We start from the raw sequence: 22249 nt of genomic DNA on the forward strand, positions 1-22249 counted from the left end.
CATAAGTTTTACAAAAATGCCATCTCAGAACAAGTAATTTGTAGATGAACTAATACCACAACAGCTTTTAAAAATCACTGCAGTGTTCCAGAGCGCTGGCCTAAGACATCATTGCAAGAATTTTATGAGCTCTTGTGTTTGGGACAAGTGCTGTGATTTATTCACACTACAATGTCCCCTTTTAAGAGGCAAATGCAGTACAGTGCAATGCAGTGTCACCACAGCATCACTACGCTGGAATGTCGTGTTCATTGACACAAGAATGTTCCAGGCAGAAGTTTTCCAAAGAAAGAGACAGCATAGTTTTGGGGGCAACATTTACTTGAACAAAGTTCCTTGCTCAATGTCAAGAGAAAGCAACTCTTCTGATGCTTAAGAGATGCTGAAGTAAAAGCACTGGCTGGAGTGAGCAGCACTGGCAAACTGAGCTGCTTCAGGGAAATACTGCAAAGCTCTTTTATGACTCAGTGTTGGTGATGACATTTCTACCCTGTTACTACTAGGTGTACCAGTTCTTTGTGTTTCATTAATGTTTTGAATTGTTTTTAAGGCAAATATTTTTAATGTGCTCCAAGAACAGTCACTACAGAGATTCAATAAAAAAAGACATTGAATTCTGGAAATGTAAACCAGACAGTTTCTGTTACATGATTATTATACATAAAAATATTATACAGGGCCTGTGTAGTAGGATCTCTAAACAAGTAACATTCTATCAGCAAAGTTCTTGGTTTTTTTGGTCTTATTGTGGTTTTAGATTTTTTGTTTGGGTTTTTTTTAAGAACTAGAATAAGCAACATTTAATCAGAGGGGTCAGTCTAAAGTATTTTTTACCCACCCACAAAGTAGGTTGCATGGGTTTTCCGTTGTCTTTTTTTTAATCCCTTACCTTGCTATTCCAGGTTACAACTTTTTCTTTTCCATTCCAATAGTTCCAGTAACTGAATTGTTTACTTCAAGGCTCTATTTTTTTTCCTGCATGATTCTCAGCTTCTGTTGTGCCATTATATGAAAGACATTTTTGTTTGACATTTCACAGAGGCTTATGAGAATAATGCACTTCATGCATCACCTTTGTATTTCATTTCAAGCCACTAAAAGGTAAACTCCATTCAACCCCACCGAGGTTATCTGTCTTATGCCAAGTCCACACTGGCTCAGAGAGCCCTTTCACACAACTGCTCAGACAAAGCCCTGCATTTTCCATTGCTCAGGCTGCTTCCTCACCCACAGCTCAGAGCACTTTTGACCAGTTTCTCTCTTTCACTTTATGAACAGATCTTTTTTTTCTTCCCTTTTTTTTTTTTTTTTTTAAACACAGGGGACCCTCACAAGGGTTGTTTTAAATCTGACAACAGCTCTCCAATAACCCAATGACAGACAGAAAACCCTGAGATGGAAATTGGCTGAACAAGTCTATAATCAGATTGGGAGACCACTAGGGAAAACACCCAAAGCAAGCACCAAAATATACTTATAGAAATTGTTAAATAAGACAAAGAAAAAGCCCTTCTGCAGCTTGTAGTCAAAATGCTGAATCTTTCTTTACCCTCCCCAAGGTGTATGCAGCTACACTGTGGTTTCAAATTCCATAAGGTAACATGCAATGGGAAAAGGGTCATTTTCTCATATGGTATATTACCAAAAACATTATGTCCCTTTAGTTCCCTCTTTGGCTTTCCATCTGTTAACTATTACAGAGCTGTCCCTTCAGCTCTGAAGCATGCCAACTCCTCCTGCTACAAGTATCAGCAACAAATGAGACCAGGATGCAGCACAACTGTGTTTGAGTAGAATTGGCCCTGCTACTAAAGAAAGTGTGATTAACAGGAGAACAGTCAGAATGTTCATATTTAGGTGTTTCAGTTGGAAGGCTAATTTGAAGGGCAGAGAAAAAAATCTGGTCTAAAGCCATGGACATATAGTCACCTAAGGTATGAATCCGTGCTGGTGCTGAGGTGGCTTCAGCCAGCGGCTCCTCCCTCACTACTTCCAGCAAGGTGGATGTTCCTACAGCCACACCATGAGCTGGCTCACAGAGCTGTGCTTGCCAAGGAGTGACCCTCAGCTTGATCTTTAGCACAAGGGAGGCAGCACAAACAGGGGAAGGGAACCAGGAGTTTTTCTGACAGTAGTAGCAACTGAATCAAAATGTTTAATCCTGGCCCCTGACCTTAGCTGGTCTTAGATGTGAGGCCAAGAGGTGCATTCAGCCTGTGCTAATCAAATGCCATCAGGGCACCGAAACAAGGAGGACTCCACTTCCCTTGCCCCCATCCACACACTCCTGCCTCTTCCCTTGCCCTCACTTTGATACTCATCTTGCTTCTCAACAAGTCAGTTCAGCTTTCTCAAGTTTAAGAAAGCCAACTCCACAAAAGAGCTGGATCACACTATCCACTCAGTAAACTGAGAGGAGACCCACAGACAATGCAAAACAAAGGTCTGGGCAATAACCAGACTTGGGAGAGAACAGAAACACCAAAAACAAGAAGCCACAAGCTTAGCTCAGCAATCTTCACACTAACGGTTGCAATGATTACCTTCAAAATATAAGACATATCTAAAGCACCTGGATTCTTCAACAGGAGCTTCTGTTGAGCTCAGGATGGAGGTAACATAAAAGCTTAATGACAAAAAATTATATTTTAAGTCTTAACTACTCCACTGTTAACTGTTTTAATAGAAATAGCAAGCTAAGGTGTTTATCTGCTGGTAGTGACTTCCCCCCTGGGTGAACTTCAATTAAATCTCTTTAACCATAGGGGGAAGAATGTAAAATTTACCTCTCTCTTTCTCATCACATCCCAAATCTTCTCAGACTGGAAGAAGAGGTGCATTTCAAGAAAGGCTGAGTAGTCACAACAGGATATTAGGTTTGTGAGGCTGCAAAACACAAAAGGTCACAGCAGAGAGGCCTCATTAACCAGAAGTATAGAAGACCACCTTTGCTCTTCTCAGCTGGAGAAGTGATGAAGGCAAATTTCAGAAGCCAACTCTTAAAACCTGCTAGGTATGGAGAAAGAGTAAATTAGCTTTACCTTTCACCAAAATGCAGCCAAAGCACCCCGCCCTGCTGTCACAGCTGTGTGCGGGTACGGACACAGATAGTTACTGCTGAGTTCTGACCTGCTGGAGAGTCACTTCCCAACTGACTGAGTGACAAGTGGCTGACAGCCCTATACCCACAAGCTCAGGTTGGGTTTTGATGCTAATATTAAGCAGTGGTGGCAGAGAAGGGATGAGGTTCTTGGTATTGCTCTTGCATTCAGAGCAAGGATAATGCTCTTGCTCTTCTTTTAGCTTTTGGCGACTAAGGTACCAGCTTCAGTCTTTAACAAGAATTAGGAACAGAGATGCTTCAAGTGTTGTCAGCTAAGGTGTGCTAATCTCCTCATGGTGCAATTTATGAGATTTTGCAGATTGCCTGTAAGATTTAGCCTGGCACTACTGAAGGCGAGTTCCCCCATAATAAGCTAATAAATTGTAGTGAATTGCCTTCTTACCTCTTATGAAACCATATAAGCTCAAACAAGTGGGATGGAACAGAACAATTTAAATTCTACATTGACCTGGAAGGAAATGGCAAATGCCAGTTTCATCCTAGTTCCCACCAAAAGTTTGTGTTTTCTTGTTGTGGTGACCCTCCCTTAATGGGAAAGGAGCACCCGAGATTCATAGATGCTCGTGGTCAAAAGGAATCACAAAAGTTAGAAGGTCCCCAAAAGCTCACGAAGTTTTATTAGTAAATTACACACTTGGCATCGAAATTGGTGTGTTTGTCCCTGACCTTGTAGTATAAGCACACAGCAGTGGGGTTTGGATAAAGGGATAAGTTGAAAGGGAAGAGAGAAAGAGAGAGATGAATTAAAGAGGGAGAGAAAGAAAGAAAAGAAGAGAGAAAAAGAGATCACTAGTCCTGGCTCCAGCGTTGATCCAGCTGGGGTGTCCAGGGTCATGGGGTCACTGGGCTTTGTGGGGGCATCTTTTTATAGGTAAGTTGTCCCTGCGCTGGAGGTAAGTTTCTCACTTTCTGTGTAAATTAGTTATCACGTGCAGTCCATTCTTCTAGACCCTTCTGGAAATGGGTTGAAGGGCTTCGGGGGTCTTTGGTGGTCTTGATTCTGCCCCTACATTCCATGTCCGCTTCTCAGCCTCATTCCTGCACTTGTGCTGTGCTGTGTTGTGCTTATCTCCTCGAGCTAGAACAAGAATGTTTGTCCTAGGAAAGTGCTGCCCTAGCTCCGTATGGCCCCTTCTCCAGCCACATCCTGTTCCTTCTCACAGTGTGTTACTACCAACAATCCTTGGCTGTCTCCACAGCCATGCAGCTATCAGTGTTTGAGACATATACATTAGCTCTCTATTTTCTGGGCTTCTGCCCTTGTTTTGACTCAATTTCTGTCATACACTCTGGTGATGCTCTGAGCCGCTGTTTCCCAGAAAGGCTGGGTAGTGGGACAAGACAGGAAGCTGAGGACAGGACACCCAAAGTGCTCCCGAAGGGTTGTGCTTCCTTTAACTTTCGGTCTGAGGATCCGAGTACGAACCCAGCGCGGCTGCAGCCGCATCCTGGACCACGAGATGGTGCCAAAGCGCTCAGGTTTAGGGATGCGCATTCCCACCTGCCGGAGCGCCTGGTCCAGCCCTCACTGCCAAAATCATCAAGAAAAGGTGAAGGAAAATGTAACGAACGGATCAACTACCATTCATATGTATCGCACACACACACACACACATCTCTTAATTTCTCTCCACAATTTCAGGGTTTCCTTCTCCCGGGGTTTATTCCTCATTAGTGCTACAACACCAACACAGTGAATCTGAGTACCTTCAATTATATCAATTATCCTTAAAACCATACTCACCCTCCATCTTCAATGCCATTAAAATACATTAAACACGTGTTTTGATTCAGTAGACTTAATTGAATGAGAGTTATTAACGTGACTTTGAAACTGCTAAAATTAGGTGTATTATAGATGACCATCTTCCTCAGAACTGTTACATCAAAATTGAGGTCTCAGTGGGCTGTAGTGTTGTGTTCTGGAACAAAATGTCCACAAAATACATTTCTAAAAATCATCTGTGGTCACTGAAGGCAGAGAGATCCCTCACGGGCTGGGAGGGCAGCAGAGGCAGAAGTACAGGCCACAGAGGCAAGGTCCCCCTCATCTTCCCACTGATCCCACTAAGGAACTCAGGTGAGTCAGTCACCTCATCAATATCCTGTTCCAGCCACTGCAAACTCCACAGGATTGGGACTGCATTTGACAAAACACAGGGGCACTCTCACATCCAGGGAGCCTGTAGCTGGCAAAGTCAGAAACAAGGCTATGGAGAGAACTGTCAGAAAATGTCAAGTCTACATCCCAAGCTGCATCCTAAGATCACAGTTTTGACATTGTGACACAAAAAAAAAAGATGAATAGTTCTCTTTATATAATGCGCATATAGAACCTAGCAAAAAGGACCCTAAAATGGGCTTCTCATGTATATTTGGAGGCTTTAACTGTGGCTCAGTCCTACAGAGAGAGAGCTAGCAATCCTCTTGAAGATGGCTATTGAGTGACAGAACTAAAAGAGAAAGGCACTTTTCCTTTCACAAAGAAGTATCAAAGACAAATCCACCTTTGAGAGAGAGGAGCACTCATATTTTGCTTATTATCTGAGTCTTCGTGAAATCAGCTCTAATACAGCCTAAGATTTGGCTCAGTAACAATGGGTTTGATGTAGTTTTTTATTGTTCTTTGGGGGGTGTTTTTTTAGTCCTTTAGAAATTATTTGAGCTGTCTTTGATTTATTTACCCTTGGTATCCACAATTGCAGAAACAACAACTGTTTCTGCTTACATGGATGGAGTCTGCAAACAGGGACAGGAGAGAGATCGTGAAGCAATTCAGCAGCAAGGACCAACAACTTTTCATGAGACATGTCTATCAGCTATAGACACGTCTCATGAAATATAGTTATATTGCACCCAGTATAAATCACCAACTTGTGCACAATTGTCTCGTGTCTCATCTCCCAGGATGCCAGCAGTCTCAAAACTAGCTACCCAACGGAGTCTTTCAAACTTGTCCCATTCTCCCAAAACCCCAGGACAAGGGGTGCCCAACTAACAGTACAGTTTAAGCATGTGTTCCATCAGTGCATCAAGGTCAGAAAGCATCACAGGAAAGAGTGTTTAGTCTGCTCAATTTTATTTGAAAAGCTTACACTTAACTTCTGTGCGTAAATTTTCTGTGAGACTGTAAAGCCTAGTACCAAAGGGGGAATCGCTCACCCCATGTGCTTCTGGACCTGGCATCTCTGAATGGCACCTGCCACTGGGATTTCATTCTTTCCTATAGGATACAACTGGCCCAGTGATCACAGCATCCAGGCAAATATTTTGGAAACGATGGTGGAGGCAGTTACTCTGCTAGCAACTACACTGGGTTTAGTAGTGACAGAACAAAATCCAGTGATAACACAGCAGTACAGTACAGACAAATGGCGGGTTCTCTGACTCAGCCTTTTCCTCATATTCCTTCTTCTACCATCACTTCACCCACAATGCTGTTGGTACAGGCAGGGCTCTGGGCAAAGGCAGCATCCAATCACCACATGAGCAATTCCTGATGAAGACATTTTTGCAGAGCACGGTACTAAAAGAGCCAGTGAACACTGAACACTGGTATTTTGCCTACAGCTGGCACTTGGCTCTTGTGACTGCTATTAGCAGTATATGGCTTTATAAAAATTATTTCTGACCTAATGTGCATGTTGCCTCAATTTTTCACTTGCCCTGAGCAGAAGCTCAGAATGAAATCAGTTTAATAGAATAATTTTACTGTGCATAGATTTTGTCACAAGTATTGCTTACAGGATTACAAAACTCACTCTCTTCAAAGCACAGCTGGGATCTAAATTAAGCCTGGAGAAAATAGCTAGAGCTCTGCCAGCCTACAAAGTGATGGTATTATTCTCTTATACTGGGCTTCACTGGTACATAGATATACCCAGTGGGCACTAAAAACCAGTGTACAGAGTTGGTGAGACTCGGCTGTTTCATAATAAAATTTATTGCTTCTATTTATTATTTTCCCAAAAAAGAAACCAAGCTGAGAACAGGGGAACATAAGATACATGTGAAACCATGTTTGCACTGTGATTTCAAGAAGAAAAGCAATTTGAGTAGCAGAGATGGGATAGAAGAATATCCAAATGCAGAACTCTAATTTCTCTTCTATTTGTAGAATTACATTACAGTATTCCTAGCACCAAGAGTTCAGAAAAAGAAAAGAGGAATGCGAATGCTAAAGTCTCAAAAATACAATTTATTATGCAAATGTGGAAAACATAAGATGATGCTCTTTGGTTCTGGTATGACTTCCAGAGTGAATGCTTTATGGAAAACAGTGTCAGGATAGTCATACAAAATTTGAAATGATTGCTAACATGCATGGATATGAAACACAAAGAGAGTAACATTTATAACACCTTTTATACACCTTCTTTAAAACAGTCTTATTCACTCTAGGACCTTCTTTTTCAAATCATATTTTAAGAAATCCTTAATTTAGATGAAAAAACATCTTCCCTCGTCCGCTCTTCTCCCTGCTCTGCACTTTCCACTTGTCATGGTTTGAGATAGTCCCGAAATCCAATTCCCTAGCTCCATCCCCCCTCCCACATCTCAGCCTAATGTGAGATGGGCTTTTCCAGACAAAACACACCAGACTCAAAGTGGGGGAAAGGGAATATATTACAATGACTGTACAAATAAATACCATATCACATTATACACACGATCATAACTATCTCTACCATGACATACAGTATTTACAGTGGATCAGGTCTCTTCTCCCCTCCAAATAAAAGTCCAGGAGGGAAAGAAGGACAGATCCCTTCCAGTCTCTGAGCAGCAGCATCTTCTGAGGCAGCAGGTTTCTTTCTGTCTTCTCCACATACAGCAGCTGATTGCTGGCTTTCTGCCAGCACTCAACGAGGGAGATATCCAACTTCCCTCGGCCCCATCGCCTCAACCGAGGGGTCTTCCGTGGGCTTCGTAACCCCAGACAAGGTCGTATCACCACGTCATATCACGAAGACACAGGGGGGTCTTCGTGAAGGTCTGGTATCTTCAGGAGACTCAAGCTCCTTGCTTGCAGGGCCTCTGTGCTCTGTCTCTCAGGCTGCCACCGTGGCAGCAGTGCAAGGGGGGGAGCCAAGGTCAACTCCCCCTGCATTCCATCTGGCCGTCCTGGTCCAGCTCCGGGACGCCCTGAGCTTCTCAGCTCCTCTCTCTCTCGTGCTGCTGTACTCCAAGGCTCCTCTAAAATAGAAGTCCATGTCCCTCTTCTCCAAGAGGGTCTCCAAGGGAGTTTTGGGGAATCTGGTATCAGTCTTACCCCAAACTCTGTCTCTCAGCTGCTGGCTCTCTTTCTCCTGGCTCTGTCTTCCAGGAGTCTTCTCTGCAGTGCTGCATGTTTCTGTTGCTCCTTCAGTTCAGGTCCTTATCAGTCCTGGCTCTCTGCCACCGTTTCTCTGGTCAGTCCCGGCTGCTGCTCTGTGCCCATGGAGAAAACATTCTCCCGGCATAACTACAGGCACCTAGCCCAGCTTTATGCTGTTCCAGGTCCCTGCAGCCCCTCAGCCGGGGCTGGGAGGGCCCAGAGGGCCCAAGGGGCTTAGAGCCCCTTCCTCGTGGCTCACAACATGGCCACCTCCAACAACCAAAAACTACAACTCTTCTTGTCCGGTCTGGTTGTGATATGTTTACATTTCTGCAGGAGCGTCCATTGGGCAGAACTTCAAAACTTCAGGGGTTTCCACCCCTTGGGGTCTACCACTTTTCTCAGCCTCTGGGGGAAAACAAGGTCCAAACCACGACACCACTACATTCCCATCTAAGACAGAATCATATCCACCCAATGCCCTCTAGCAGTTTCACAAATCATATTCTCCTAGAAAGGTAAAATTTGGTGAAACCATGCTAAAATAGACACACTGCACTTGCAAAGTCGAGTGCCCAAGAGCCAGTAAATGCTAAAAGTAAGGTAACCCACACAACCTTAATCCAGGACCCATGGGCATATATGTTGTGGTAGCATTGTCATCTTACTAGATAAAATGATTTTTAAAATCACCCTGCCTTGCTCAGTGCACCAACAGGCTGGGCTCACTGGAAAGCAATCATTCCATATCTTTGTTGTTCAGTGATCCAGGCCTTCTCTCCCTTGTGCTCTTTTAATCCTGTTCTGAAGGCAGAAAAGCCCATCAGGAAACAACTATTTCGATCGTATCTTTGCTACAGTATTCAGGTAATCTCACCGACATTTATTTGCATTTATTTTACAAAAGCTATTACGAAGTGCAGGTTTTGTGATGCACAATACAGAGTAAACAATAAGCGAGGATTCATTTGAAGTGCTCATAACTTGCCCTGCTGCTGAGTTTCAGAGTAGTCTATGCATTTGGCATGATTTTCATATTTGAAGTATAGTTTCCACCTGGTAGCAGTGGGAACAGAAGCTCCTCTTCATTTATGTAAATCGACTCCCAGACAAGGAAAAGACTGTTATTGCCACCTATAAAAAGCTGGGTGTAAGTGATTTGCCTGTCGTCACACCCTATCATGTGGCAGTGGCAAGCATATAACTTTACTCTCTTAAATACTGTTTGTTGTACACACACTTTCATTTTACTACCTGCCATTCCAGAACCCACTCACTGATTCTCCTAGACAACCATTTTTATTTGGTTTTTTTTGCTTATTTTTTCAGTGCATAAACGTTGCTCGGGAAGGTTTTCCAAGTGTTTCTATAGCTGGCTGGAATTTTTAAATGCACAGCAGAATCTGGTCGGATAAACTCTATGGGTAGTAATCCTTGGCATGTGCTGCACATAAATACAGTTGTACCATGTGGATGTGACAGAGTTGCTGCGTTGCAGAAAAGAATAAAAACACTCCCTGGATTTCTGGATTTCCTGTGAACTCACACATGTTGCCTCCTGAGGAATTCCAAGACAGAAAAACCCACCAGGAAACAGCTGTTTTGATCATACTCTTTGCTTCAGTATCCACGAAATCTCACACGCATTTATTTGCATTTATTTTACAAAAGCCATTATGCAGTGCCGTTTTTGTGATGCACAATACAGAATAAAGAATAAGTCAGGGTTAATTTGAAGTGCTCCTAACACAGTTTTACTGACAATGAAATGGGGGGTATTAACCTCCCATGCCATGCGACAGTTCATCCTCAAAGCCCGGTTTTCTCTGCCTCAATTTGCAGAGATTATCATCAAGATAATCTAGAGCCCAAAAATGTGCAAAGACTCCAGGAAATGCCCGCAACTTGATGGCTCATGGTGTACTGCAGGAATATTACACATACAGCGAACAACAAGCACCACCCATCTGTTCCCATTACAGGCAATGGCGGCTGAGGTGAGACGGGCATGGCTGGGGTAGTCACTGCGTGTTTTACTGTAGGTGTTCTTAATAAAGTTCAGGGAAGAAGGCACTGAGAGCAGGGACAAGGATAAAGACAAGGGCAGCGACAGGACAAGAGGCAGGGACTGTGCCAGCCCCTCACACCCTCACAACCACAGCCCTTCACAAGTGCGGACACCGTGGAGCCGGCGGCCTCGCTCTCTGATTGGTGCCAATTACCGCTCCGTCCCGCCCAATCGCACTTCGATTGGTTGAATTAGCTGTCAATCATTCACGCCTACTTGTCTCTCCTCTCCGAGTTCACAGTGCAGGGAGGAAAATGGTGCAGAGACATCTCGCGACCTGATTGGCGGAACGGAAACGCCACTCAAGGTGAGACCCCGCCCCCGGCTGCACAGGTGACCGCTCAGCCCGTGATCGGGAGGGGCTGCGATTGGTCAGTTCTGCAGAGTCCCGCCCGGCCTCGCGGAATCCCGCCCGCGGATTGGCTGCGGCGGCTGTCCGTCAACGCGGTGGGCGGGGCGCTCTCTGGTGTCTGTCCGACGGCGCGGCCCGGCGGTGTTTCATGGCGGACATGGCCCTGGGGCTGGCGGCGCTGCTGGCGGCTGCCTGTGTGGCTGGTGTGTGGGCGAGACAGCAGGGTCGGGGGAGCGGGGAGGGCCCCTGCGGGGGGAGACTGCGGGAGAGGGGCTGGGCCGCAGCGCTGGGGAAGGGGCGCGGAGAGGGGAGTGGAGGTGTCTGTCTGTGTGTCTGTCTGTACGAGGTTCTGGAGCGAGGGGTGGAAGCAGGGGACTGTCATCGTGCTGCGGCTCCCTGCCCCACACCCCCTCCCACCCACCTCCAGAGACGCTGCTCGAACACTTCCCTCTCCCTTTCTGACCAAGGACTGGTTTACATTAAATTATAAATAATATCAATTTCTTACATAATTATATTATTTATAGAAATTTATTATTAAAATTACATGTATTTTATATTTTATATATTATACACAATACGAATATATAATTATACATGATATGTCTTATTGTATATAGATTATATACAATAAAATATAATTGTAAATGTATATTTACAGGTATTGTATATGAATTATATTACAATCTAATTTTATAAGATGAGACAAGGGAGATTGGGATGAGATATTAGACAAAAACGTTTTCACTGTTAGAGTGGTCAGGCATTGGAATAGGTCACCCAGGGAGGTGGTGGAGTCAACATCCCTGGAGTTGTTCCAGAGGCTCTGGATGTGGTGCTGGGTGATGTGGTGTAGTGGTTTAGGGGTTACAGTGGCAGTGCTGGGTGGATGGTTGGACTGGGTCATCTTAGAGGTCTCTTCCAACCTCTATTCTGTGATAAACACACCTCATTTTGTTGCTTTGTGTGAATTTTCATGTTTTGCTGAGCTGCTTTCGTGGTCGCTACAGGGTTCCTGTCACCTGCTGTGAGTCGGGCTTGTGATGACACTTCAAGGCCCTCTAAATACTTTTCACTCAATGTTTCTTAGTTCTCCAGGTTCACAAAGGCTTTTGAGAGCTTGAGGTACAATTTCGGCAGGGTAGGAATTCGGTTAAGTATTCCACAGGCAATTACAGGGAATCTGCTTGTGTTCTCTTTTTCAAATTCAGTTTTAATCACTGAAATCTTGAACAAGTCTAGCAATTGAAATGATTTTACTCACCTGAGCAGTCTAGCCCCAAGTAAGCCAGTTTTGTCCTGCATAACTTGTGACTGTTTTACTGCCTTCTGGAGAGCCACATGTGAAATCCTACAGATTTTTGTAAATTCCTTCCTAAAGAAATTGGTATGGGAATATTTCTGCTCTTCAAAATTGTAATTGATTTTAGTTATCATTAAAATTGGCAGCAGGGAATCCAGTCAACGCATCAATTTAAATCAAAAAGTTTTTTAATCTCCTTCACATATGTTGCTTGGTTTGGCCTGTTTGCTTCCTTTTGCCACCCTTCCCCAGCCTGCACAGCAGTACTTTGTCCTTTACTGTGTTTATCATAACACAGCTCAGATTTACTGTCAGCATTTGTATGCATGATCATGACCCAGGCTTTAAAACAGCATCTTCAAGGTCACTTTAGTTAAATTTAATGTTAGGGAGGATTTTAGCTGCGCAGCACACCGTTTTGCTCTTGCATTATTTTTAAATAGCTTTTAGATTTGTAGATGCCTGGGAAAACTATTGTATATTGCTGCTTGGATTGGTAATCAATTTTCAGTAATCATATGACTAAATAGCTTTATTTTCTTTAGACAGTTATTCATATAATTTTGAAGTATGCAGTCAGACACATTTTATGATTAGAACTTCAGCTTAGAGACCTGCGAATATTTATTATATATATTTTATATTATTTATATTTATTATATATATATATTGATTTTCTCATATCTCGTGTCAGATCAGTTTTTTGTTGGAAACCTTCTCAGACTGGTCATTGAGGAGCATATGCCTGAAATTTTGCTGTGTGTGTGTGTCACTGCTTATATACACCAAATAAGTTTTAAAATTTATTCACACAGTATTGCAGCTATGCTTAAACGACTTTAAAGGAGGAAGCCAGGTTGAAACAAGCCCATGTTTTACACCTATGGAGTCCTTCCTGACTTTATTAAGCAGTAAATTACTCTCACCATAAAAGAGTTTAAAAATATGCTTTTAGTCAACTCTGCTATTTGAGTTAATGGGGGAGAGAGTGAAGGGGGATCCCAGATAAGTGAAAACCCAACATGAGAAATACTGCAGGCTGGGGCTTCACACAGTCAGCTCAAATCCAGCACTGCATCCAGGGGAAGAAAAGCATCTCACAGTGTCATGTGGTGGAGGAGGCAGAGCAGGGCCATGGGAGCTGTTCTGCAGGATCCAGGTTGTCCTGGCAGTGCTCAGTTTAATCCAGCACTGACAGACTCCGCTGGACTTCCTGGCTCTGGGCACAGTGGCTCAGGCTGTTGTCTGCAGGAACAGAGGTGTTATGCCAAGCAGTCCTGGAAGCAAACAGGGCTGTGTTGATGCGCTGTGAGCTGAACAGGATTTTGGAGTCTGCCTGGTTCCATTGAGAGTTTGCTTTAGCAGATCTCAACTGTAGCACTGCTGGCAGCCAGTTAGTGAGTGCATAGAACTGTTCTGTGCTGTTGCCTGAATAATGGTCCTGCTTCTGTTAATATGGATTTGTTCGTCCTTAGTCATTGCTGTATAGAAACCTTATTTTGTATTCCAGAGCACCAAAACGAAAGGTTCTCATTCCTTGTTTTACACAAAGTGATGGGCATGAGAGGGGGAAGAAGGATTGAAAGAAAGCTCTAATATCCCTTTTTCCATGTAAGGGAAAGATTGCAAGAACTCTGGCAACTTCTTGTATTTGTTTTTCAGGTGTCTGTGGAGATGAATTCAGTATCTTACGATCACCTCAGTCAGTTGTTTTCCGAGATGGAAGTTGGCCCATTCCTGGCGAGCGGATCCCAGATGTCGCTGCATTAACCATGGGCTTCTCTGTTGAAGAAGTACGTTTCAGGTCTTGGTTTTGAAACACCTCTAAAACTACAGACCTGCTCACTCAACACACAAATCTTCCTGTCATGTGCTGGAATATATAAAATACCCTCCTGTTTGTGTTGGGGAATGCATGACTTGTCCGAGGTGGTTTCCGAGCACAGAGCTGTGTCTGTCATGTGAGCAGCCAGAGGTTGTGCTGGCTGGCCAGTTTGAATCATCAGCCATAGAAGGAAGCCTGCAGAGGCTTTACAGTGCTGTTCCTCACTTCCTCTGAGACCCAGCTGTGTGCTGTATCCCCCCATCCGTGGTCACACACAGCCCTGTCACTCTGCACAGGGCTCTGCTCTTGAGTTCTCTGAGGACTGTGAGAAATGCCTTGGCAAGGCAGGCGTTTTGTCAGGTCAGCAAACCTGTCTGCTGGGCAGAGTTAGTAAGAACAAGTAGGCTGGTTATTACTTAAGTAGTAATCCAAATACTTGAAAACATGATTTGTGTTTTCCAACATTAAGTGTTTGGATATAGCTTTGGTGATGTTTAAAGTGGGGCACATGAGAAGGAGCCCTTGGCTTGATTCCAGTCTTGCCTACTGATATTTTTGCTGGGCTTCAGCAGGGATGGCTGTTGAAGCAGTACATAAAAGTGTGATAGCCAGGCATCTCTAGCAGTGTCTGTGTGCAGCCAGATACTCAAATCTGCAGGCTGGTGTGGGCAGCCAGTTCCCACTTCTTCCAGTCTGCAGCTAGGGAAGAGGTCTGATAAGGCTGGTTTGAATGCAGGTCTGTTTAACCTGTGTTTTGGAATTTGTCTGAAAATATATTGCTTTCAATTAATTATGGTCTTTTCATCATCAAACTAGTAACAAACTCGTAAAAGCTGTATGCCTAAGAAGTAAATTTTGATTATTTTATCAAGGGGAAACAATGTATTGAATGGTATTGTGTGTGTTGCATGTAAAGACACCCAGCAAAACAATAGGGTTTGGCCCATTTTGACCACTTGACATTTGGCATACTGGTTATCTGAAGATGTGTCATGGTTATCTTGGAAAAAATTGTTTGAGTACACACCCTGTGCCTTTGCCAAACTTTGGAATTCATTTGCTGTGCTGGGTCCATACCATCCTTTAGGAATAGTTCTCTATTAGTATTATTTCAAATCTTGGAAGCAGGCAGGGAAGGAAGTGTTTAAATTATTATTCATTTAAGGCCTGAAACTGTAGGTTTTCAGCAGTGTCACTAAGGAAGGCAGAGGTCACTGTGGGCAGCTTCCAGCCCTGGTATGGAGAATAGTGCAGGGCCCAGGGACTCCTTTTGCAGCTCACATGAAGTCTATGGTCTAGCAGCATAAACTGACAGTGCAGTAGATACACTGTAGAGAATTTGGAATTCTTACTGCATTACATTTGGAACTATCAAAACCAGTCATTCAATATTCTTCCCTTGTTAAAGCAAAATAAAACTGAACCCCTTTTTGTCCCTGATGGTGCTTTAACTGGTTTTTCCTTTTGTTTCTTTGAGGTGATACAGATCATAATGTCAATGACATTTAATTCTAAAATCCTGTTAAGTTGGTTTTCAAAAAACAAGCAGTTATGTCGTTTGCACAAATGGAGAAATCTGTTTGAATTTATTCCAAGTAGATGAGTTTGTATTTTGTGCCTGTATAAACCAGCCAGGTACCCTTCACTGTGCTCTTACTGATTCATAACTGTAGTAAGCTACTAAGGAATCTCTCTGTTTCTGTGCAAATTTGTAAATTTTAAATTAGGAAATTGTTGTTATGATTGACACCCCTGTCTTTTTATCCCCCTGTTTTTTCTGGTACTGAGAATACCAAGTAGTTTAGTGTGCCTAAACCTCTTTCTGTTGTGTTTTGTGAAAGGGTTTAGGTTTGTTTGATTTATTGTTGGGGGGTTTTGTTTGTTTTTTTTTAATTCAGCCTTCACTTATTAAATACAGACTATAATATTTATAATTTAATTATGGGAGATAACTCTTCATATATCCATTATGTATAATGCTTTCTTAGTGTAGACTGCTATGAAGTTACTGGCAGCTTTTAAATTAAGAGTGTCTTCATGGTTGACTTGAGACAGCATTACTCAAGATGAAAGCAGCCTGGTATTAACTTACTTCCTCATGAAATTTCCAGTAGGTTGTCCTGCACAGAGATATTAACAAGATAGTAAGTTATTATGCTGTAATATTGGGGGAGGGCTCTTCTTTTTTTCCTTTGAAATGTGATTTTTTTTTTTTATTATTTTGTAATAGGACCTTCCCTGGCCTGGTCTTGCAGTGGGGGATCTGTTTCACAGACCACGAGCTACTGTGCTGGTGACAGTGAAGGGAGTGGACAAGCTGGCATTGCCTGTGAAAGGGTTTTCTTACCCCATTGAAAATGTGAGTATCCACAGGTGGAACTGTCATGGGATTTCTGTGATTCTTCTGGTCTGATGACAAGCACATGATTCTCTACCATAGTCCTGGTTGTTCACTTATTTCTTACTTCACTTGAGGATCCCTAAAATGATGGATCAGGCTGTATAGATCAATAATTTGATCAGACTCCTGTACAAGGGGAGAGGCCTTTGAGAGCACCCAGGGCCTCCTGTGTTGAGTTCAGTAACTTGTTTGACCAAAGCATGTTCTCCTTGAAAGACATCTAGTTTTATTTGTTTGCACCCAGAGGCAGAGAATCCACTGCTTCCCATGGTAACTTACTGATTCACAGTCAGAATTACTAAATTTGTTTGCTTCAAGCTGAGCGTGTGATGACATTTTATATGATGTTGATTCTTTGATGTACTGAATCACCCTCTTAGTGGTCTTTTGAGCCTTCCTCAAGTTCTTAACTGTGAAATACACCACTTTGAGACACCGTTCCATTACACTGCATCAAAAAGAAAGCAACTGACAACATAACATTTACCTACCACTGTCTGTCTTTGCTAACACTCTTCTCAGGCTTGTCACAGCACCACAGTCATTTAGTTTGGAAGGGAACTCATTTAGTCCAACCCACTGATCAAGCAGGATCAACCAGAGCTGTGTTCAGTCAGGTTTTGATTATCTCCACAGATGGAGACTACACAACCTTTCTGGGCAACCTCTGCTGGCATTTGACCATCCTTGGAGAGAAAAGCTTTGTTCTTGTGTTCAGATAAAATTTCCTGGTTTTAAATGTATGCCTCTTCTGTCATAGAACTTCTTCCAGACACCTTGTAACATGACACAGTAACTTACAAAATATTGGTAACTGTGCAGTGCCTGCTCACTTCTCCTTTATAATTACATCGTCTGCTGTAATCCACTTTGCTGCAGTATTGGATGAGTTCTTCATGTTGAGCTGGTTTTTGTCCAGCATGAACCCACAAACCCTTTTCAAATAAGTTGTTTTTAAGGTTAATTAACTCTAGTTAATTCTGCTGCTGCCCAACTTGGAAAGCTTTGTTCTGCACCAGTTTACCATGCATAATTATCTCCTTTTAGGTCATTAGGCCCTGTTTAACCCAAAAATTTCACTGGACTTTGTCTTCCAGGCTGTTCCTTTCAGTCTTGACAGTGTTGCAAATGCTATTCATACTTTGTTCTCTGAGGAAACGCCGGTGGTGTTGCAGCTGGCCCCCAGTGAGGAAGTGAGTATTGCTTCACTTCTGATTCCAGATGTTCTAAATAGTTAAACCTCTTTCCACTTGTGTGGCTGGAGCAAAACCAATGGATTATATGAAATTTTGCTTTGGAGAGGGCGAGTGTGATTGATTGTTAGTCTGTGACTGGAAAAACTGGAAGGGAAGCTCTGCTGTCACTAAACAATGGCTGTTCCTGCAGAGGGTGTACATGGTGGGCAAGGCAAACTCCGTGTTTGAGGATCTTTCTGTCACACTGCGCCAGCTGCGGAACCGCCTGTTCCAGGACAACTCCGTTCTCAGCTCCCTTCCCCTCAACTCCCTCAGCAGAAACAATGAGGTAAAAAAACCCATCAATCGGTGGGAACTTTTATGATTTTTTTTTTTCTAATATTCTTAGTTAGTTTGTGCTTTTTGCTTCCCTCCCCTTTTTTTTCCCCCTTTCTTTGCCTAGGAGAGCCTACTCTTAATTTTTTCTAATGGAATTCTAGTAATTAAGTTTTCAGGACTTTTTGTAACTTCAGTGAAAGAGTTATTTCCTTCTAGCATGTTCTGATGCTGTAGCAGACATGACCTGTTATAAAATACTGAGAGTTGCAACAAAACAATATTTCCCTGACTTAGGTCTCATCAAAGCAAATACCTGTCCCTTTTTGCCTCTTCCCCCAGGTTGACTTGCTTTTTCTGTCAGAACTTCAAGTCCTACATGATATTGCAAGCCTGGTAAGTTTTTTTGAAACCTTTTCCCCATCTTTAGTCACAAACTTCAGAGATCTTTTATAAAGGTAGAGAAGCTGTAGCCAGCATACTTGGCAACCAGTGATACATATTCTAGTGTGTCATCAGTCGATTGCATCAGTTTAAAAAATGCATTCTGAAGCAATTTGTGTCAGCCCTATCACTGCAATTGTGAATGAGAAGCATCTGTAGTGTCTTTTGTATTGTGTGGGAGCAGGGGGAATTCTGAGCTGCTGTTTCTCCATACCCAAAGACATGGGAAGTACTCAATGAAGAATTTACTGGGGCTTCCTTTGCTTTCTTACTTGAGAAGTACAATGGTAGTTAAGAACATGTTCTTTGTGAAATGTGGGGTCTTTTTAAAGTAACCTGTGTATGAATTAATTTCTTTCTGCCCTCAATGGTGTGCCAAAGCTGTCTCGACACAAGCACTTGGCCAAAGATCACTCTCCAGACCTGTATTCTCTGGAACTGTCTGGTTTGGAAGAGGTTGGAAAACGATATGGGGAAGACTCTCAGCAGTTCAAGGATGCTTCTCAAATTCTTGTAGACTCCTTGCAAAAGGTACATTTTTCTACCTAATGAACAAACTTCATGGTAATATTAAGGAAATAATTTTTTATGCTAATGACAAGGGAGTTAGTTTGTTGACTACCTTATGCTTTGAATTGTCCCTTCATTGGTGGTGGCTTGCCTGATGCTTGGTTTTTAAAATGCAGTTGTTCATTTATAAAATCTAATGTTACAGTTTGCCTCTCTGGAAAGTGTTGACATGATTCTACAATGTGTTTAGATATTTTGCATAAAGAAGTAGGGTTGTAGTGAGTGTGTATCAACATGACTCAATATATTTGTTTTTCTTAAATAAATACCTTGCATTTGAAACTACGAGTATGTCTCACAAAAACTGGCTCTTGGAAATGTGGAAATGTATGAATCTAAATTTCCAAGCCTTTAAAATAACCGCTGTTCATCCATCAGTGTGCTCAACAAAGTAATTCTTCAACAGGTCTTATGTAATCATCAGTAAAATTTTTAGTAAGCACGATGGAAAAGTGTAAAAGCATGAATTTGCTAAGCCAGAAAGCAGGCATAAGATACAGTCTGTTGAACAATGACTGAGGAGGTTGAAAGAGGCCTTGTAAACCGGAGGAAAGTTCACACTTTCTTAGTGAAATTCTAAAATAGTGTAGCTATTCTAAAATAGTATAGCTTTCCATGATTATTCCTGAAGCTGGCATCTTATGTTTTACTACATCTTGCTAACAAAACTCTGCCTTATTCCTGGCTACAGTGTAGGTTTTTAATTAAATCACTTTTGCTTTTCCAGTTTGCAGATGAGATGTTTAATCTGTATGGTGGGAATGCAGTGGTAGAAGTGGTGGCTGTAAAGGAGTTTAATTCCCCCCTGATAAGGAAGACTCGCTCCATTCTCCAGTCTTCACAGGTAGTAGAGGCACATTTTTCTATATCTCGTTTATTAAAACTCATCCAAATTGCATCAGTTCTTCACCTGAGCATAACTTCTTCTCTAAAGACTAAAATACTGTTTATGATTTAGCCATGGGTGCAGAGAGGTCAGCTTACTTACCTGTCTTAATCTTCACTTAATCATAGAGTAATTTAAGTTGAAGAGGGCTTTGGAGGTCACCTAGTCCAACCTGCTGCTCAGAGCAGGACTAATTTAGGAGTTAGATCAGGCTGTCCAGCTAAGTTCTCTGAAAACTTCTTCCCTTATGCCTTGTTAGAATTTGCCTTTCTACGTTTTCTCCCCAGTGCAGCAGTGCATGCAAGTCCTGCCTCCCAGGTGTGGGAACACGTTTTCCTTGGCTTGCTGGCAGGACTCCAGACTTAGTCCAGGATGGAGTTGCCCTGTTCATGTTGCCTAGACTTTCCAGGGAGTCAGAATGTTTTGTGTGCAAGCTCACTTTGAAGTAATACACGTTTTCTTTATTACAGACTGAAAAAGAAAATCCGTATAACCTTGCCTATCCATATAACTACAACTACTCTGTAATCTTCAACATTATTCTGTGGATGATGATAGGCCTTGCTTTAGCTGTGATAGTTATCTCCTACAACCTCTGGAACATGGATCCTGGGTATGACAGCATTATTTATAGGATGACAAACCAGAAGATAAGAATGGATTGAACCACACCATATTTCAGTGCAAGAGGAGAAGAGTGAGGTCTCCTTCAAACTGTGTGGAAAACAAATATTCTGACATGGTTAATTGTGGAAGTTTTTTAAAGGTGTATTTATTTCTTAAGTATTTTTTCCCCTCTCCGAGACTATTTTAAGTGTTAGTAGTAGCACCAGATGGGATTTAGAAATTGACATCTGCTTGTTTAAAAAAACCAAAACAACAACCCCCGAAATAATTGTCATTAAAGTAACATCATTCCATTTTTTTTTTATTATGTAACATGAGTTTTTGAAAAGGCCTGTACTGCCTGTGACTGTGTGCAAAACAGAGAAATTGAAATTATGATAACAACATGTTGTTTGAAACTTTTACACTGGACGATTAGAAATTATAGCTAAATTGTTGTGTTGTATATTATGAACCAGCTGTAAATGTTTGATGTAAATATTTATAATGGTTATATGTAACTTCAGAGAGGATAGTAAATATTCTTTAGTAAAATACTAAATATAGAAATATTTCTAGAAGACTACAACTCATTTTGATCTCACGTTGGTGGCTCAGAGGTGAGCTGTAAAAAGAAGGATCCTTTCCCTAGAACTTCAGTGATTTGGAGGTAAATAACACTGATGTGGCTGGTCTATACAGTGGAGTCTGTAAATACTGAGGTAGCACCAGTCTGGTCATGGTCTAATGTCACATACTGTTGAAAGTTCCTGTTATGGTGGTTCATGTTCCTTCATTTGTGTTGATGTTGTTATAAGAAAAAAAAAACGATTCTTTCTGATGATAAGAGTGGACCAACATTTGATTTAAGTATACCTGGATTATAGTCCTGCTTCAGCCATTCAATAAAGCAAAGAACAGTTGTTCTTGAATGCATTTATTCTTTGTGGCTTCATAGGTGTGGCTACTTCTGTTTAGTATTAGTTCAGCTGACTAGAGCAGGTTCCAGCAGCATCCAACATGTGACAGTGGCCCTAAGCCTGTAGCAGTTTAGTTTTAACTGTCCTCCAAAAGAAAGATGATCATTTATGGATTAATTTTCCTAAACCAAATAGTGAGTGTAGTTAAAGGAAGTGGTTGATCTCTGGCTTGAATCTCTTGTAGAATTACCTAGTTTTTAGAAACTCATTTGCTCTTGTGGTAAAGGGAGATATTCCAGATACAGCAGTGTGAATGGATACTGCTTTTTGCTTCTTGTTGTCCTCTAATGTGCTTAACTTACCCTACTGTTAGGAGATGGTTGTTCCACTTCCAGGAAAGATCTGCTCATTGAATTACTCTGGGAATTTACTGGGAATGTCTGTCTGAATTGGTGGCCTTGAAGTTGTTCATGTCTTGGAGGTCCTGGAGAGCAACTCATGTTGAATTGAGCAATGTTCTGCAGCCCAGGAAGTTCAGTTCAGTATATGTTACAATTATTTGACATTACTTTTAATGGCATTTAAAGTTAATCTGGATGATTTATATCAGTAGATAGAAGAGTTGCACTGCCAGTTTCTCTGACAAGAATGTGTGCTCGAATTACTGAACACTGATGTGCTGAAGCAGAGCAGTCGAGGGAAGGCTCTTGGCCAGGTGTGAGAAGTAGGACACAGTGATTATGTGGATGATTATGTTTCGATTTATTGCTAATACAGTATCTAAATATTGCCAGTGCAGTATCTAAATAACAACTCCATCAACTGTAACAATGGATTATATTGTCCTCAGGTCATGGTCCCTCCTACTGAGTCACAAGCTTCAGAGAGACCCCCTCCCCTTGCTTTCTAAACTTCTCTGAAA

At 42.2% G+C, this 22249-nt stretch overlaps 1 protein-coding gene across 2 annotated transcripts in view; it reads left to right on the forward strand.

The window, feature by feature from the left end:
• The window catches only part of ATP6AP2 (ATPase H+ transporting accessory protein 2), a 51509-nt gene extending 30166 nt beyond the window's left edge, over positions 1-21343 (forward strand). The window contains exons 1-9 of one of the 2 annotated variants that reach the window (XM_064646880.1): positions 10934-11064; positions 13827-13957; positions 16220-16348; positions 17488-17583; positions 17777-17914; positions 18244-18297; positions 18727-18876; positions 19643-19759; positions 20272-21343. In XM_064646880.1, the coding sequence (XP_064502950.1) occupies positions 11010-11064; positions 13827-13957; positions 16220-16348; positions 17488-17583; positions 17777-17914; positions 18244-18297; positions 18727-18876; positions 19643-19759; positions 20272-20466 (1065 nt within the window). In that variant the 5' untranslated portion in view covers positions 10934-11009 and the 3' untranslated portion in view covers positions 20467-21343. Of the gene's footprint in view, positions 1-10933; positions 11065-13826; positions 13958-16219; positions 16349-17487; positions 17584-17776; positions 17915-18243; positions 18298-18726; positions 18877-19642; positions 19760-20271 lie in introns of those variants that run through there. The other variant, XM_064646881.1, reaches the window with a different exon arrangement.
• Positions 21344-22249: the final 906 nt, after the last annotated feature.

The sequence above is a fragment of the Pseudopipra pipra genome, chromosome 2 (assembly GCF_036250125.1).
Source record: "Pseudopipra pipra isolate bDixPip1 chromosome 2, bDixPip1.hap1, whole genome shotgun sequence".
NCBI classification, from domain to species: Eukaryota; Metazoa; Chordata; class Aves; order Passeriformes; family Pipridae; genus Pseudopipra; species Pseudopipra pipra.